The sequence below is a fragment of the Nycticebus coucang genome, chromosome 4, assembly GCF_027406575.1.
Source record: "Nycticebus coucang isolate mNycCou1 chromosome 4, mNycCou1.pri, whole genome shotgun sequence".
Taxonomy (NCBI): Eukaryota; Metazoa; Chordata; class Mammalia; order Primates; family Lorisidae; genus Nycticebus; species Nycticebus coucang.
Genome location: NC_069783.1, coordinates 126,087,712 through 126,105,603, shown reverse-complemented (window position 1 = coordinate 126,105,603; position 17,892 = coordinate 126,087,712). Strand labels below are relative to the sequence as shown.

At 47.0% G+C, this 17,892-nt stretch overlaps 1 protein-coding gene across 2 annotated transcripts in view; it reads right to left on the bottom strand.

Annotated features, from left to right (window-relative positions):
• SSH1 (slingshot protein phosphatase 1) overlaps window positions 1-16,481 on the bottom strand; it is a 75,094-nt gene extending 58,613 nt beyond the window's left edge. Inside the window, exons 1-2 of one of the 2 annotated variants that reach the window (XM_053588985.1) lie at window positions 16,303-16,481; window positions 12,189-12,229 (exon numbers count right to left, since the gene is read on the bottom strand). In XM_053588985.1, coding sequence (XP_053444960.1) covers window positions 12,189-12,229; window positions 16,303-16,371 — 110 coding nt within the window. In that variant the 5' untranslated portion in view covers window positions 16,372-16,481. The remainder of the gene's footprint in view (window positions 1-12,188; window positions 12,230-16,302) is intronic. The other variant, XM_053588987.1, reaches the window with a different exon arrangement.
• Between the last annotated feature and the right edge of the window lie 1,411 nt (window positions 16,482-17,892).

Here is a 17,892-nt window from a genome sequence, read left to right as displayed (position 1 = left end):
TATTTTTTAACACATTGACTACCACACTAGAAAAAACATTTTTTCCACTGGGGCTGCAATGTTTTATTATGCAGCTCCCAAGGTAGAGATGTGTGAGTTATATATGCTTCATGAGGCCCTGGGCTCAAAACTAGAGTTAAATACACCTTACGTGGAAGTTAATGTGCTAAAAAATTCCATTTGGTTAGATTTGGGTAAGGCTCTAATTGTTATTTTTCATTATTGGTAAGTGATAAGAACTAAGACCATTCTACTGGTCAACTTGTTGGCATATTTCCTGGCTCTCCTCTTCCGTCTCTTGGATAACATTTCGTTCACCAACTGAGATCTTTCCCTGCCTTGGGACCATTTTTCCCTCTTTGTGTTTTCCAGAACAGAAGCAGCCTTGCTTGGGGCACAAGAAGAATGCTGGGCAGCTCTGCTCTCCTAGCTCCTCTTGGTCACTATGTGTCCACACAGAGCCCTGGCCCATGTAAGACCTAATTTTCATATTTTCCTACTCTGAAACCACATATTTGGAATAGCAGGGGTCAACCTTCCCATGTAAGTCTCCCATTGTGAAAGGCACGGGAAGCCAGGATGCTACAACACTGCAGGATATGACTCAGCATCCTGTTCTCAGTGTTTGGGGCAGCTAGTAGCTTTAGCACCAAGAGCTGCTGCTGACTTCACCTCTGAAGGCCACAAACACCCAGGTTAATTGCGGCGGGCTGGGCATGCAGCCTCAGCTCTCCCTACAGACCACAAGGCCAGAGCTAAGACAACCTGCTTGTCCATCTATCATACTAGGTCTCCTTATGAATACCCACAAGTATCTATCAGTTAAAGTTCTTCAGAGGAACTGACCTGCCCTATTTTAAGGACACCATGAACCAAAAAATCATCTTGTTTACCTCTTTGCTATGACTACTGGGAAGCTCAAAGTCAGACTTTGGCCAAACTCTAATAACTATACCAATGTTAAGCTACGCATTCCACATCCAAACCTTTCCCAGACTTCATTTTCTTTTCTTTCTTTTTTTTTGAGACAGAGTCACTTTATCACCCTCAGTAGAGTGCTATGGTGTCACAACTCACAGCAACCTCATACTCTTGGGCTTAAGCAATTCTCTTGCCTCAGCCTCCCAAGTAGCTGGAACTACAGGCGCCTGCCATAATGCCCAGCTATTATTTTTAGAGACTAGGTCTTTCTCTGGCTCAGGCTGGTCTTGAACTTGTGAGCTGAAGCAATCACCAACCTCAGCCTCCCAGAGTGCTAAGATTACAGGCGTGAGCCACCATGCCCAGCTTGACTTCATTTTATTTTCCTCTGTTCTTAACATGTCCTAATTTTCTCACTAGTGTTAAATTCTATTGTTCTCCATGAATTTTTTTTGTTTGTTTGTTTTGAGACAGAGCCTCAAGCTGTTGCCCTGGTTAGAGTGCTGTGGCATTACAGCTCACAGCAACTTCCAACTCCTGGTCTCAAGCAATTCTCCTGCCTCCGCCTCCCAAGTAGCTGGGACTACAGGCGCCTGCCACAACACCCGGCTAATTCTCTATAAATTTTACAAGCTGTTTCATATCCCTTTTGTAAGGATCTAGGGTAGAAACAATATACACGTTACCTACCCCGGGGGGGGGGGGAGAGGTAAGGACTTTTTTCACTCAATATAGAATTCCCAGCATTGAGCAAGGACCTATTTATAGGCACTAAATACACACTGGGTAGATTGATAAATAAAGCAAAAAACTAATTAAAAAACCACCTCCGTGACCAAGCTGCTCAATAAGAGATTCCTCTCCTCCACCCCCACCTCAGAGCCTGGGATGTGGGTTCCTTAGGGAGCCCTCTTGCTTCAGGGGCAGCTGACAGTTCAGTGTCCTCAAACCTACATCTAAAGGGCCAGACTCCCACCTATGACAGACACAGGTGGGTATGGGCATGGGGAAAGTGACAAGTGATTTCCAGAGATGGCAGCCAGCCTGGCTCTCTCCAGACCACACCAACGGTCCCCTCCCTGTGGGAGTTCTGATGGGGCCCAGATCTGGGGAAACATGAAACATGCCCTAAAAACTCTTGGCAAGCACCTGCCAGGTCTTGTCTAGGAATGACTTGTGCAGACACAGGGTCGCTCCCAGCAGGAGGCGTTTCCTAACACAAGACATCCTTAACAGTCTTCTTGGAAACAAAGTCTTTAAAAACACAGCTTCAAAAATAACCATTCAGTCTGTAGTTCCAGCTACATGTGAGGCTGAGACAAGAGGATCATTTGAGCCCAAGAGTTTGAGGTTGCTGCAAGCTATCATGATGCCATGGCAGGTGACAGAGTGAGACTCTGTTTCAAAATTAAGAAAAAAAAAGTAACCAAGGAAGGAAGGAAGGAAGGGAGGGAGGGAGGGAGGGGAAAGGAAAGGAGAGAGAGAAATAGGGAGGGAAGAGAAAACAAAAGAAAGAAAAAAAAACTATAAAAATAAAGACATACAAGAATGATGTTTCCAAGATAAGAGCCATTTGGTTAACTTAAGTCCAACTATGGAGGGAGGAAGGGTGGCAGGAGAAGTTCTCATGCAGCACCATTAATGACAGAAATGGTTACTGTGTATCAGGCATAGGCCAGACTCACATGAGGGTCCCTGGCCTGGGGTGGGTCTTCCCTCAGTATCAAGGAGGGAGGGGGCTGGCCCAATGTCACAGTCACTGACATAGGAAGTGGTTAGGCCTGTACCCCAATCCAGAGGCCTGCCCTTTCCACATTGAGGCTTCCCAAGTGACCTCTGTTGTTAAAACAGCGTCTCTAAGAAAGCAGTACAGTCCTGCCCCTCACCCTGTCATCAACATTTCACCCCAAGCCTCCAAGGGAATTCCACCCCCAGCTTGCCTTGAAAACAGTCACTCCTTGTTTTGAGTAATCCTTTTCAATTAATCCTAGTTTCTCATTTTCAGCCTTCTTTGAAGCAGAAAGGCTCATGTGGATGTCACTCTCATCTTAGGAATTTTCTAATAAGCCATCCAGATCCATAAATCTGACCTCAGCTCAACATATGCCAAAGACAGCTCTACAGGCACAGTCCTTTCTGTCTACACAGCAGCGTGCTACGAACCCCACAGATGCCTGGTCTTGCTCTCACCTGGGAATAAACCTCTTGTCAATGAATACCCAAAGGGACAGCAAACGATTACAAGTGTGATATAAGCATAGAACTAGACTAGTGGGTCTGACGACGCTCCTTAAATTTGGAAGCTATAATCTGATCTTGTCTTTTCACTTTACACAGAGGAAAACAGAGGCCCAGAGAGCTGAAGTGACTTGCCTAAGGCTGCACAGGAGACACACCTCAAGATAGAACAGAGGTTTTCTGACTCCCTGTCACAGCTCTGTCCCCATTTATCATGAGAATGATTACTGGTAGCACTGTCGCCCCCAACAGAGCTTGCACGCACACACACTCCCTGATAATTGCATCAGAAGAATAAGACCAAGGCCCATGGCATTCTTCTGAAGTCTAAGTACTGATATTTTGAAAGTTTAATGAAATCAACTACACTCTGAGCAAAATTCACTTTCAGTTAACCTTAATAAGTTTAATTAAGTTCCATAGAATTAAATTATCTCTTCACCTCTCTATCCTCATTTGTCCTCACTCTGGGATGAGTTTTCTAATTAAAAGAATATATATATATATATATATACATAATGAAGGCAAATTCTGATTTTGACGTCAAATATATCAATGAATACCCAAGTTAAGCCAAAAGGAACAGCTAAATAATATAAGACCCCAGAACTTTAAAAGTTTGTGTATCCCAATTATTTAAAATTAGGGGTTGATGGGAAGCCACCACCTAAAAAGCCATAGTGGTAGGGACAGGAAGGGACAAGCTGAACACAGATCTGCATGTCTACTGTCAGGGAATGGAGCAGAAAGGAGAAAACATGGTTCCTGAGTCAGGGACTTGCATTCAAGCCCTGTCTCTGGCATCCCCAAACTAGTTTCTTAAAACTAGCAGGGTCCCTGTGTGATGACAAAATGAGATTAAGGATATGCAGGACACTTCGAGCCCAGAGCCTGTACCCAGCATATGCTGGCCATGTTATTCCCCCAGACACCCAGGCAGCATCACGCAGAGGTGACATAAGACAACTTCTGCTTTAAGGAGAGTTGAGGGAGGTGATGGGACTTGCCCCAGCACACAGCGCAGTGGTGCTACTAGGGGCTTGGGCAGGAAGAATGGACTGCACAGACTGCAAAGCCATGGTCCTTCCCAGTAACTTCACTGTGCCTCCTAGTGAGAGATCTAACACATGGGAGGAGGGAAAGTAGAGATGGCTCTAGAATTTTGAGGTTAAGAGCGCAGGTTTTAGGGCTGGGTGTGGTGGCTCACGCCTGTAATCCCAGCACTTGGGAGGCTGAGGTGGGCGGATTCCTTGAGCTTACAGGTTCAAAACCAGCCTGAGTCAGAGCAAGACCTCATCTCTAAAAATAGCCAGGCGTTGTGGTGGATGCCTGTAGTCCCTGCTACCTGGGAGGCTGAGGCAAGAGAATTGCTTGAGCCCAAGAGTTTGAGGTTGCTGTGAGCTGTGACGCCATGGCACTCTACTAAGGGCGACAAAGTTTAAAAAGAGCACAGGTTTTGGAGTCAAATACACATAAGATCTTGGCTCTACCACTTACTACTATATAAAATCAGGCCGGTCTTCTTGCCCTGAGAGCGAGTATTCAAATGGTGCCTTCCTTATGGGACTTTTGCACAGATCAAATGGAACAATGCAGACAAGGCACCACACAGGCTGGAGCAGAGTCAAGTGTTTGTTTTCTTTCCTCTCCTCCGTCCCTACTTCATTTTTTTCACCCTGGCACTTGTAGACACACTATTACTGTACTTGTTTAACTTACTGTCTTGTGTTCTCCAACAGAATGTCAGCTAGAGGACAGGGATTTTTATTTTGCTCACCACAGTCCAAGTTTATCTCTTGGAACAATGCCTGGCACACAGTAGGAACTTAGTAAACATTTGCTGAACATTTCCCTCATAAGCCAACCAATTAGGACAGAGGGGTAGTGAGGCTGACCTAACAGTGCTATACCACCAAACTGCAGGGAGGAAGGGAGAGGAAAACATCTCTGCCCTTTGCTTCCTGGATGTCCAAAACTACTTTTAGTTGCTCGATGCAGAACAGAGTATTTAATATCCGGTTCCTCTAAGGCCCACCTGGTATACACAAGGCACTCCAAGGTCAGAGGAAATGAAACCTTTGTCCTCAGGGCAAGGCTGGCTTCTTGTCAAGGCTCTGTGCTCAAAGGGCCCCATGCTTGGTTTAATACTCTGCTGCTGCCATCTTGAAATTCTTAATGATTTTTTAACAAGGGGCTTCACAATGTTCATTATGCAGCCAGTCCTGCACTGAGGGCACATTTACGTACAGAAATATATATACTACAAGTCCCAAGTAAACACTAAGGAAAGAAAAATGCCTAGGGGAAGAAAAAGAAAGAATCATGAATCTTTTCTGACAGAAGCTGCTCCTAAAGGAGGTACAAGCAGGGGGCATTTGTTGAATGTCTACTATGGGAGAAGGGGTTTATGTTACTGTCACATTTAATTCTGACAATAATCCTACAAGCTGCATGTTATTTTGTCCATTTGAACTGAGGCCTGTGGGAGCCAATCCCAGGCCCATTTCTCCCCAAGGCCAAACCTTGTGGAGAAAAATGTAAGGATTAGTGAAAGTGGGTATTTCAGAGGCCAACAGACCCAAGGTGGGGGAAACCCAAGAGATGGTAGGTCTCACAGTATGAACAAACACGTGGGTGCTGAGCAGAGATGTTGCATTCACTGATACTCTGGTCAAACGCTGTGGGGCTTGCTCTTCCCGTGAGCACTGGGCACGCATTATTATCACTTAACCATCTGTTTCATCTGTAACACTGAATGGAAACCTACCTGTTTGCATATGTTTCTCTGGGGACATCTCAAGAACACATACGTACACACACACATAGGTTGGTGGGCAGAATTCAGCCTGGTGCAGTGCTCTGGATGTGCCTCACTCCTTAAATGTAGGCAAGACCAGTGAACAAGGTAGGACAGATGAATTAGGCTGCGCTGCATGGCAAAGATGGCAGGATTCCACCTGTGTAAGCCTCTGAGCACAGCCATTCTAAGACCCTGAAGCAGCAGACTCCCCTATTAGCCTTGAGGAAGCAAACCCACAGACACAGAAAATGTATTTGGCCAAGAACTACACAAGCATGGAAGAGGACCAAGCTTCAGATGAGATCCAACAAGCCTTGTGAGATGACTGAGCTATGCTGGGTCCAGACTATGTCTGAGGTAGCTTGTTACACAGTGACAGATAGCTAACACAGTGACCTATACACCTGTCCAGCTGTAGCATGAACCAGGACGCAGCAGTTGCCCAACACCTTGTAGCAGCACTTAACTAGACAGATCATCAACAGAGACAACAAAGCCCAGGCTAAGATAAACCATCAAGAGAGACAGGGAGGAACCCCAGAGAGTGGGCGAGGGTGAAAGCAAGGGTACTCACTGGAGATGGGGGAGTGTGGTCTGCAGGGCAAGAACAGGCCAGTCCCACCCTGACACTGCTGGGGAATGAGGGAGAAGGCAGCACGGCCGTGCTTCAGAAGGCTGAAAGGAGGACGGGTCCCTTGGGGAATTCCAGGTCAAGACCAAAAGGGGAAGGGAGTGCAGGGTGTGGGGAGGCAGACGTGAGAGATTACACTTTATCACCAAATCCAAATAAAATAGAGAAGACAACATCTGCTGCTCTGGCCCGAACATTTAAAGTTTGCTTGGTCATGCAACTGCAAAGAACAAAACTAAAAGAATTCTAGGTCAGTTGCGGTGGCTCACCCCTGCAATCACAGCACTCTGGGAGGCTTAGGCGGGTGGAATGTCTGAGCTCAGGAGTTCGAGACCAGCCTGAGCAAAAGGGAGACCCTATCTCTACTAAAAATAGAAAAACTAGCTGGGTATTGTAGCAGGTGCCTATAGTCCCAACTACTCAGGAGGCTGAAGCAAGGGATTGCGTGAGCACAAGAGTTTGAGGTTACTGTGAGCTTTGATGCTATGGCACTTTACCCAGGCAACAAAAAATAAATAAACAGATATTTAAAAAACAGAAGAATTCTAAGACCATTTTCAAGTATTCGGCTTGGAAACATCATATTAAAAAAAAAAAAAAAAATCACTCCTTATCCACACTCTGGGGACAACACAGCCATAGTATCTCCCCAGTGCCCTGCCTGGCGCACACCCACTCACATCTCATGCCAGACTGAGTCGGCTCCCAGAATGGTGAGGGAGCCAGGAGCTGCTGCCAGCAGGGCCATCTGCTGACCAGTTCCCACAGTCTGAGCAGCACAGCTTCCAAAAAGGTGCTACGAGAGGCCGTGGCAAATGCAAATGCAACAAGCAGAGGAGAGGAGGGAGAGAGCTGGATCTCTAGCAGCTGCATCTGGGTATTCTGGGCAGGAGATGATCAGTGCTTGAGACGCTTCCCAGAAAGTCTTCAGAGAAATGGTCTGAATTATAACACTGACTCCTCAAAGTGTACATTCTTATTTGCATCTTATGGACTGTAGTCAGGTGAAGGATGCCGGCTGCTCTGAATCACAGTATGAATGTTGGGAGCCCTCTTGGGCCCCGACACAGCACTTGCAGGGAGCCAGCCCCTCTACGTCTTCCATGTCACGAACCAACACTGCCCAGGAGCGTGTAACACCTTGGGAAGACAGAACATAACACTCAGGCCTGCTGTGACCACAATCCATGCAAGGAGCTTCACACAAACTACTCAACAACATGGGAAGGTAGTAGCATCACCTCTATTCTACAGGTGGAAGGATTAAGACCCACCAAGCTACTAGTGCAAGAGTCAGCTGCCCAACCTGGGTCTGCCTGACTCTAAAGCCCACTGTCTTTCCTCAGTATCTCACTATTTCTCATACATGTCTGCAATTTATCACAGAGTCAAAAGATCACCAATTTAAACTGTATAAACACTATGTGCAGGAAGACACCTGAGGCCTAGTCACTAAGGGACGCACCAGCAGTTAAGAATGTGACAGAAGCACATACACCTGCAACATGGGGCAGCTGTGGTACATGCCCCAGAGAGAGAAACCAAGAGCTCCCCAATTTCTCTGAATTAAAGGGAAGTCACAAACATCTGGGGGTGGGAGCAAGTTTAGCTGGCTGTGAGGACTGCGGCCAAGTGAAAAAGGAATGGGCTTAGAGAAAGAGTGTGATCAGGAAACAGGGCAACCCTAACGGGGAGAGGGGAGAGGCCAGCAATGCAGGGTGGAGATGGGATGCAGGGGAGACTTGGGCCCGTGGGTGACAGCCGTGGGAGAGGGATGGGCGGATAAGGACCGTGCCATGGAAGAGGGAGGTGTGAAGACCTAAAAGGGAGACCTGGGAAGAAGATGGCAGGTGAGACTCGGAAGATGCAGGCCAGGTGATTCAGCAATTTACTGCAAATGGATAAGTTAAAGCTGACTTCCTGGATGACCCAAAGGATAAAACTATTAGTTAAGGAAAGATGGAGGTGAGAAAAGAGGAGAGAAGAATCACCCCCAGTTCTTCTCTTTCCTAGTACCCTAAGAGATAAAACAATGGCATTTTCTCTCCAGGCTCCATCTGAAGCAAAGACAAATCTCCTCTCTCTAACTCTCCTCCACCTGAACAAACAAAAGCAATGACTATGTCATAAGTTTTTTTCTCTAGGAGAGCTTTCTACAGAAAAGACCTAAAAATTAACATGTGGATGTGAATGGGTTTCAATCAAAGCTTAAACCGGGACACCAGAGTGTATCCCATTTGGCAAGGAGGGTTAAAAAGCAGGGGGGTGTTCTCTGCCTAAAAAGGGGGAGTGGAATGAATGTCAAAATGAGTAAAGAGGGACTTAAAACAGAATGTGAGGAAGTGGGACAACCCAGGGACTTGTTGGCCAGGTCCCCAACTCTGGCTCAGGGTGTCCCAGTTGTCATGATGACATTGGAGAGCTGCTATAAACAGTCAGGCATCAGGCTGACTTTACATCCCAGAAGGCAGCATGAGTCTTCAGTTCTGGCCCCAAGCACTGCTTCTAACCCCTTGGGCTCCCTTTGGCAGTTCCCTCCTTTGTCTAAAACAGCTGATTCAACTGTATGACTAACCTGATCTCCAGAAAGGCAGAAATGGTATGATCAATTTGGATGTTAGAGGTGGCAGAGACCTTGCTTTTTAAAGAAAAAAAAAAATTATTTTGAAAAAAAATTATTTTGGATTAATATAAGGTACATACAGTTAGATTACATTATTGCATCTGTCAGGTAGAGGCTAAGGTATAGTTGAGTCCTCCTTCACCCAGAAGGTCACCATACACCTCTATACTGTACCTGTTAGGTGGGAGCTTACCAAACCCCCTCCACTCCCCTTCTCGAATTTAGTTGTATTTTTCTCTCATGTGTGCCTGTTTCATAACAGTATCAAGTACATTGGATGCTTTCTTTTCCATTCTTGAGATAACTTAGGAAGATGTTCTCCAAATCCTTCAGGCAAACACAAAAGATAGAAAGTTTCCACCTTTCTCTGTGGCTGAATAGTGTTCCATGGTATACATACCCTGTTTCCCCGAAAATAAAGACATCCTCCGAAAATACGACCTACTTACAGGAAAGATAAGACGTCCCCTGAAAATGAGACCTAGTGCATCTTTGGGAGCACACCTTAAAATAAGACACTGTCTTATTTTTGAGGAAACAGGGTGTATCACAGTTTATTAATCCATTCATGGATTGATGGACACTTGAGTTGTTTCCACATTTTGGTGATTACAGAGGCCTCACTTTGAATATGGTATTTCCTACGTGCAATCTCAGGCCTTAGGTTCTTCACCTATCAACTGGGAAAATACTCCTCCTAGGGTGGTCCTGAGGATTAAATACAGCAATACGTAAAGCTGCCAAAGTGCCATTTCCCGTCCCTTTGTAAGATCCTCTACAGTTTCAAACTAGGCAGATAAAAAGGGACCTTTTATTAGCAAGGAACGGCCGCATAACACATTTTCATATCATTGCCATTTATAAATTCTTATTAACTGAAAACAACTCCATATACTATGCTGTCAGATCATTAATGGTAATTAAAAATAAAAATAGTTCTTTGTCCTAAAGACAGCTTAAGTGAGAGGGTTCAATGCTGTCTCATGGACAAAAGAAAGAGATAGGCTCAAGAAGTGGAAGGGATTCCCACCCCAAAGGGGCCTGGGGGAGCACTGTAGAGGGCAGCTCGGCACCTGAGACTGCAGCTGCCCAGCAAGCCCCCTCCCAGGTCCACCTCCCTGAAACAGTGCCCAGTCCCCTGCCTCCACCCAGTCACATCTCCAGATCCACAACATGGCCCATTACTGCCCCCACTTGGGAGTATAGCTGTTTCCAGCCTGCAAACCCTGAGCTGGGCCCTGACCAACTAAAACCTCTAGGGCAGTGGTTCTCAACCTTCCTAATGCCGCGGCCCTTTAATATAGTTCCTGGGGGTCGCCATCCACAGTTTGAGAACCACTGCTGTAGGGTGAAAAAGCAAATGCATCTTCTGTCTCAAGTGGAACTTTAAAAACGAGGATCCAGCAACTGAAATAAGACATCTCTTTGGCTTTTGCAGGCTAGTTTTTCCTTACTCGCATAATCTTGAGAAATAAAGTGTGCTGCAATAAAAGTGAACATATTCGTTTTCTACTCTCAAACACACGGAAACTTCAAAGAAAGGCTAAGCATTTCTAATACTTTTGCATGAGAGTTTAACCAGGAGAACATCCTGCTCTCGGTAATGAATGGTTGACCCTAATTTCTGAACACACATTTCCTTTTCCAATTAATTTTCCTCCTCCTCACGAGATAAAACAGACTTTAAAAACAAACAAACAAACAAACAAAAACAACTAGATCCCTGAAAGTTTGTTCACTTTTTTTAAACTCTGAGGTCTGAGTTGAAGACTGGCTCCTTGGTGCAAAGGAATACATTTATGTTATATTTTGAATCATCTGCAAACCAACAAAAAACCCAAACAAAGGGAAGGTTTTAATTTTTGGCAAAGAAAAAACAAAAACGTTTTTGGTGTCCACTAGTGAATATAGCAAGTGAGGACTGCATCTTAAGGAATCTTTTAAACGAGCATAAAGTTAACTCACGAGCACATGTAACCACCATGAACTGATAAACCTAGGGAGTTGAGCAGCTGTTTTGAGTCAGCAAAGTGCTTACCTCAAATGGAGTATTTCACCAAAAGCAGGATGAGAAAGTGGGGGTATAGTATAATGGCTATTTTTTTTTTTTTTTAAGGCAGAGGAAATATCTGCAAGAAAATACATAAAATTGCTCATAATAGTAATGCAAGGATGGTAGAAGAATGGTAATTATTTTCCTTCTTTTTCAAACATTACATAATGTTATTAAAGGTGTCAGACGTGTCATTTTGTATCTTTTTTTTTTTTTTTTTTGAGACAGCATCTTACTATGTCGCCCTCATAGCGTCACAGCTCACAGCAACCTCAAACTCTTGGGCTTAAGCAACTCTCTTGCCTCAGACTCCCAAGTAGCTGGGACTACAGGCTCCCGCCACAACACCTGACTAATTTTTTTTTTTTTTTTTTTTTGTAGAGACAGAGTCTCACTTTATGGCCCTCTGTAGAGTGCCGTGGCCTCACACAGCTCACAGCAACCTCCAACTCCTGGGCTTAAGCGATTCTCTTGCCTCAGCCTCCCGAGCAGCTGGGACTACAGGCGCCCGCCACAACACCCGGCTATTTTTTGGTTGCAGTTTGGCCGGGGCTGGGTTTGAACCCGCCACCCTCGGTACATGGGGCCGGCGCCTCACCGACTGAGCCACAGGTGCCGCCCAACACCTGACTAATTTTTTAGAGACTAAGTCTCTCCCTGGCTCAGGCTGGTCTCCAACTCATGCCCTCAGGCAATCCACCGACCTCAGCCTCCCTAGTGCAGGGATTATAGGTGTGAGTCACTGCACCTGGTCATTCTGTATCATTTTTAAAGCCTTTGTATGTGCTATACATGTAATTTTTTGGCATGGAAAAACATAAATGTATTCTCTGTAAAGGTTTTCCCTTTAAGAAAAGAACAAGGGTATTCCTTACCTGTTTTAGAAGAAAGACTAAAGAATAAAAATTAACAGTCTTCTTACCTGAGGTTTAACTTTCGATCTTCATCGCTGCCAGCCTCCAACTACAGAGAAAGAGAGAATCAAACCATAGACACCACTATCAACAAGCCTCCAACAGCAGTCTCACATTTTCTGTCCTGGTGTCAGAAAAAGATAAAAATATCCAGGAAACCTCACTACTTCTAAACAGGCGCACCCTTTCCTCACCAATGCTGGTCTGTTCTTTTCAGTAATTTCCATGGAGGAGGAATTTTCAGGCTTCCAAATGTTTACCCACATTCCTGCTACAGTCCAAAGGACTGATTCCTGTTAACTGAACATTTCCTATCTGGTGCTGTTAACCCAACATACTCTTTTAGACCTTAGCTCTCAACTTTCCGGAGTTGTTCTGGATCTTATCCTGTTTTTCTCTTTTAAGGGGAGGGGGCTAGGTTTTAGAATTCATTTCCTCTGTCAAGCTGGGCAATAATAGCTGAGCGATGAGCACCATTTGCAAAAACGTTCCAGGCGAGTCTTACACAATGGAAGGTGGCCAGGAATCAGGCTATCTGTGTGTGCGTCTCTGAAGCTCTTGGTGGTTCTAAAAAACACCTAAACATTTAATATGAAGCATTCTAGGCTAGTGGCTTACTTACATAAATGAAAAAAAGGGGATATTTACTATTTTCTAAAAGCTAAAAGGCCAAGAAGTCAAGCTCCAAAAGTAATGACTTATTTTTCTTTCTTTCTTCTCAAGAGAGAAAACTGAAATGGGAAGAAAACACACACACACACAAACCCAGACAACTGCGCTGCTGGGACTTGGCATGTTTTTTAATGTTACACAGAGGTGCCCATTGAATAAGAGAAACCTGGAGAGCAGTGATGGCGAGGAGAAATGCAAGGCTGTTCAAGGACAGATGAGGCAAAAGCCAATGGTGATGGGGAAAGGACCCAGTGCTAGGGTAGGGAGGGGCCTGGGTAGCAGGGACACCCACCAGGAGACGGCAACTGCAACCATGGATGAGTACAGCAGGGGGCCCTGAGTTCCTAAACTGTATTAAGATGGTGAATGGACAGGATTATGCAGAGGCACACACTGGTGGCCAAACAATTCCTTCTCACGCTCCCTACCCCACACTGAAGGAGAAGTGGAAAAAGTACAGGGCCACAAGCTCCTGTCCTGTAGTGAAGACCAAAAAGCCCAACTCACGATAACCACAACAAACACAGAAAAGAATGTTTGGTCCAACTTAGCCGATCTCAACTGGGGGCCAGTTTTTCTGGTAGGGGACACTGGGAAATGTCTGGAGACATTTTCCTGAAGGCTGCTACTGGCATGTGATGGGGAGAGGACAGGATACTCCTGAACATGCCATGATGCATGGGACAGGTCCCCACAAGAGAGAATGTTATGGACCTAAGTATCAGCAGGGTCCAGGTTGAGACCCTGGTCCAACCCCCCAAAATGCCTAAAGAGCTGCCCATGAAAATTAATCACCTTAAACTTCTGTCAAAAATAACAATGTCACAATCTACTCTTGAAAATTATTGGTTTATCCATTCCTCTGCTCTGCCTGTTGGGACAAAGGAGTTGAGATAAGGTTAAACAGGAAAATGACATAAGTGAGGTAATTAAAGATTGGGGTGGGGTGGAGAAGAAGAGAATTAGAAGACGGAGGAGACAGTTGCTTTAGGACTGAGGGCTGTGCTGTCCTTCAGTTTCCCACGCCATGCAGCAGGCCTGGCAGTGGCAGGAAACCGCAGCCCTAAGTGTCTCTGACTCATCAAAGAAGTTGAGTTTGGATGAGTGAAGTGACCTAAGGGTACAGACTTCACAACCATTTAATTTTTGGTCACTCTCTGAGGTTCTTGGACAAAAGGCAATGTAAGGTCAGCAATTCCAGAGAAACTTTACACACGCCAAAGAACGCACGTAAGAGGTACAGTCCTTTTAGATGAGCTGAGACACAGAGGGGAAGCCACTCTGAGAAGGGAGGAGTGGGCAGACTACAGGCAGGACCAGCCTAGCCCAAGTCTCCTGACTGCACCAGCTTCCTCACTCCATTCCACCTTGCTTCTTGCTTGAATCCATCTGGAAGAAAGCTTTGCTTTCCATGGAGCATCCTAGCCCCTGCTCCCTTGTTAGGCAATGAACACTGCCAATTACCTAAAGCCAAATAAAAGCTGGCTGTGATTTATTCTATGTTTAGGCAGTTATTGGCCCTTAGTGAAAATAATGCTTTTTATCAGAACTGAAAAGATGTCCAGTGGAAACTACCCAAAGGGCCAATGAAATATCCATACAGTAGAATATCACTGGGCTACGAGAAAGAATGAAGCATTGCCACATGCTACATCATGGATGGACCTTAAACACACGATGCCAAGTGAAAGCAGCCAGTCAGAACTGCTGTATGATCCACGACTATTTATATGAAATGTCCAGAATAGGCAAATCCACAGACACAGATTAGTGGTTTAGTGGTTATTGAGGATTGGGGAGAATGGGAACTTGGGGAGGGGGCAGGTGAAGGCCAACAGATATAGAGTTTCTTTTAGGAGTAATGACAATGACCTGGAATTAAACAGTAGCGACAGTTGCACAATCTTGTGACTATACTAAAAACTGAATTGTACACTTTAAAATGGTACATTTATGGTATGCAACTAAAAAATGATAAAATCTTAAGAATGTGTCTAAGACAGGAGCACATCAGGTATAAGTAACACAGGGAATGTGGGGTTTAGACTCAGAAATCTGGGCTGAGAGGTTTAGTCTGAAGCCAACCTCTTCCCTCATCTCACATGGTTTCTGTGATGGGAACCAGAGATTAACTGCATGAAAATAAGTTGTAAACTGCCAGATAGCAATGATGCAGAAGAACAGCCCTCCTATTTTTGGGAAGAGAGACACAACTGCAGCCTAACTTGCCAGTTGCAGGCCAGTAGCCACCAATAGTCTTTTGCCTCTGATCAGCATGGAGAAGGAGGATGGACTACTAACTCATTAATGGCCTTGCCTTTGACAGGAGGGGGCTGTGAAGGTTCACTCTGAAAATGTTGCAAAAATGAGACTGAAGAGCTATACCATCAGGGCTCAGGGCTGCTACAAAGGCAAGTACCCTTCTCTTGTTTCATGTAGACAGACAAACCCATCCCGTGTAATCAGTTCAACTTCCCCCACTCTCTCCTTTGGTAAAAGGGCCTAAATAGCCCAGATGATGGCTGCATAGCTTCCTGGGCTGGCAAGCCTGCTCCACTGGCCTTCTCAAAACATAGTTAGGGGTCTTCAGGCTGCCACTAGTTCAGCCTTGCCATGGCTGAACAAGTTTAGACCTAAGGGTCAGCTTTGCAGTGGAGTGACCTGCTCAAAGGCCTGAGGCCCAGCTCAGGGAAAGCTCTGCAGACTCAGAGGAGACCAGTTCCCTAATCCATCCCAGAGCAAGAAGGAAAGAGCCAAACACGGCCCGGGTCACACAGACATGCAGAAACCCCCTGCAGTGTGCCCATGCAACCCCAAAAACCCTAGTGGACTACAGCCACGCGGAGAAAGAACAGATACATACACCGCCTGAGTGCTATTACAAAAAGCATGAACCATTCTCAGCTGTGAACACAGGGCCAGCCACACAGAGCAGCCCAGAGTAGTGACACAGATGCGCCCACAGCCAAGAACTCCCAAGGCGCGCAGTTGGGGAAACACCTTGCGTACTTATAGGGGCACCCCAGCAATCACCCACTCATACAGCATCACCCAGGCACAGTCCCCAGCAGACAGGTCAACAGCCAGACGCACAGGCGAAGGGCCTAGAGCCGCCACCGGGTCACGGGTCTCAGAATCAGCGTCTCTCGCAGCCACGCAATTAGGAGCACAGTCGCATATCCAGTCTCACGCACAGCCACCCCTGGATGGGGTCATACTGCACAGTCAACCCCAGCTGAGAGTCCCAACCACACGCACTGTCCCCCAGAGTCACAGTGCGCAGGCAGTCCTCACACTGTCACCCCTGTCCCGTTGCCCAAGTCGCTTCGTACAGCTGGGGACCCGGGAGCCCCGCAGCCGCCCCCCGTCCCACACAAGCGGTCCCTGCTCCTCCGGCCTAGGCGCGGGCGCCGGGTGGCCCAGGCCTGGCGGGGCACTACCAGGGCTCACCTCACTGTTGCTGGCCGAGGAGGAGGCGGCGCTGGGCGTGGGTGAGCGCTGCAGGGTCACCAGGGCCATGGCTGCGGCACAGCGCGCGGGCGCCGCCAAGGCCTCTAGCTAGAGCCGCCGCCGCCGCCGCCCGGGCCGGCCCGGGGCCTCCAGGAGCCACGCGCGGGCGGCCGGGCCGAGCCGGGCCGAACACGCCCCTCCCCCTCGGCGTGTGCCCCGCCCCCGACCTCCCACCCACCCCCACCTCCCGCCTCCTACGCCGGCGTGCGCCGGGCCTGGAGTGAGGCGGGGGGCGGGGCGGGGCGGGGCGGGGCGGCGCCGTGCGCGTGCGCGGCCTGAGCGGTGGCCGTGGGCGGGGGTGGGCGGTCATTCCCCCTCCAACCCAAAAGCACGCGCCCAAGCCCACTCGCGCCCCTCCGGCTTGGAGACTCGGGAGGGCGCCCGCTGCGCAGGCCGGGGCAACTGAGGCCCGCAGATCCAGCAGCCAGGACTGCTCCGAGGTCAGGAAGTGAAAGACAGTCTGGCCGGTGCGCCATGATCCCTTGCAGGCGGCCTTTGCGGAAATTCACTTGTCCGTCCAGTTATTCGTTTATGGACCTTCTGCTGAGCACCTCTAAGTGTCAGGCATTGAGTATAAAACCATGAGCAAAATATTAAGCCTGCCCAGAGACGCCTACTTTTACAGTCATTAATCAAATTATTAGGTACGCTTTAAAAATTTAGTTTGTTAATCTTCAGTGAATTATTTCTGTGTATATAGAATCCAGCCAACTTCAGAGGTTGGAGAGGAGAGGTCGGGGAAACCTTCCCATCTGAAAAGAGATTTACTCTGAGGCTTGAGCAGTGAGCAAGATTAACAGATGAAAGGAGGGGAGACAGCTCTCCAGCCAGGGAACACAGCACCAACCAAGGCCGCCTCATAAGAAAAAGACTGTCAGCCAATGGAGGGAAGGAGGAGTGATGGGAGTCAGGATCTGTTCTGGAAGGACGGCTGTAAGTGCTGCCTGGAAAATGAAATGTGGGCAGAGAGGTGGAGAGCGTCTAAGGAGGAGATGCTGCTGTCCTGGGGAGAGGTATGGAGATGGAGAGAGAGTGGAGTAAGATATAGAAAGTTTCTCTTTTTATCGGAAATCTCTTCTACACCTCTGCATGTACTTCCAAATGCAGTGGTCCAATCCTGCACCCCATCTTAGCAAATCAGTGTTACTGCCCAACTGGAGACCCCCCTCCCAGTATTCTGGATACTTCTCCTTCCTCCCTTCAGGTCCTGGGGCTGTGACCTCCATATTCCAGAGGTTTGGTCCTCAGTGCTATTCATGTCGAAGATGATTCTCAATGAGGCAACTATAGCTTTTCTTGGGGTAGGGAGATGTTTTTGATTATCTCACTGACTGGGAGGGGAGAGCTACTGGCATGTAGAGGCAGGAGCTAGGGGTGTTAAATGTCCTGCAGTGCACTGCACAGTCCCCTGAAGAATTACTCTGTCCCCACAAGACACCTATTAGGTGAAAAAGCCATTTGTAATTATCTGAAGCCAGAACCTAACTCTACTCCATATATCAACACAAAGTATTTTACACTGAATTTTCA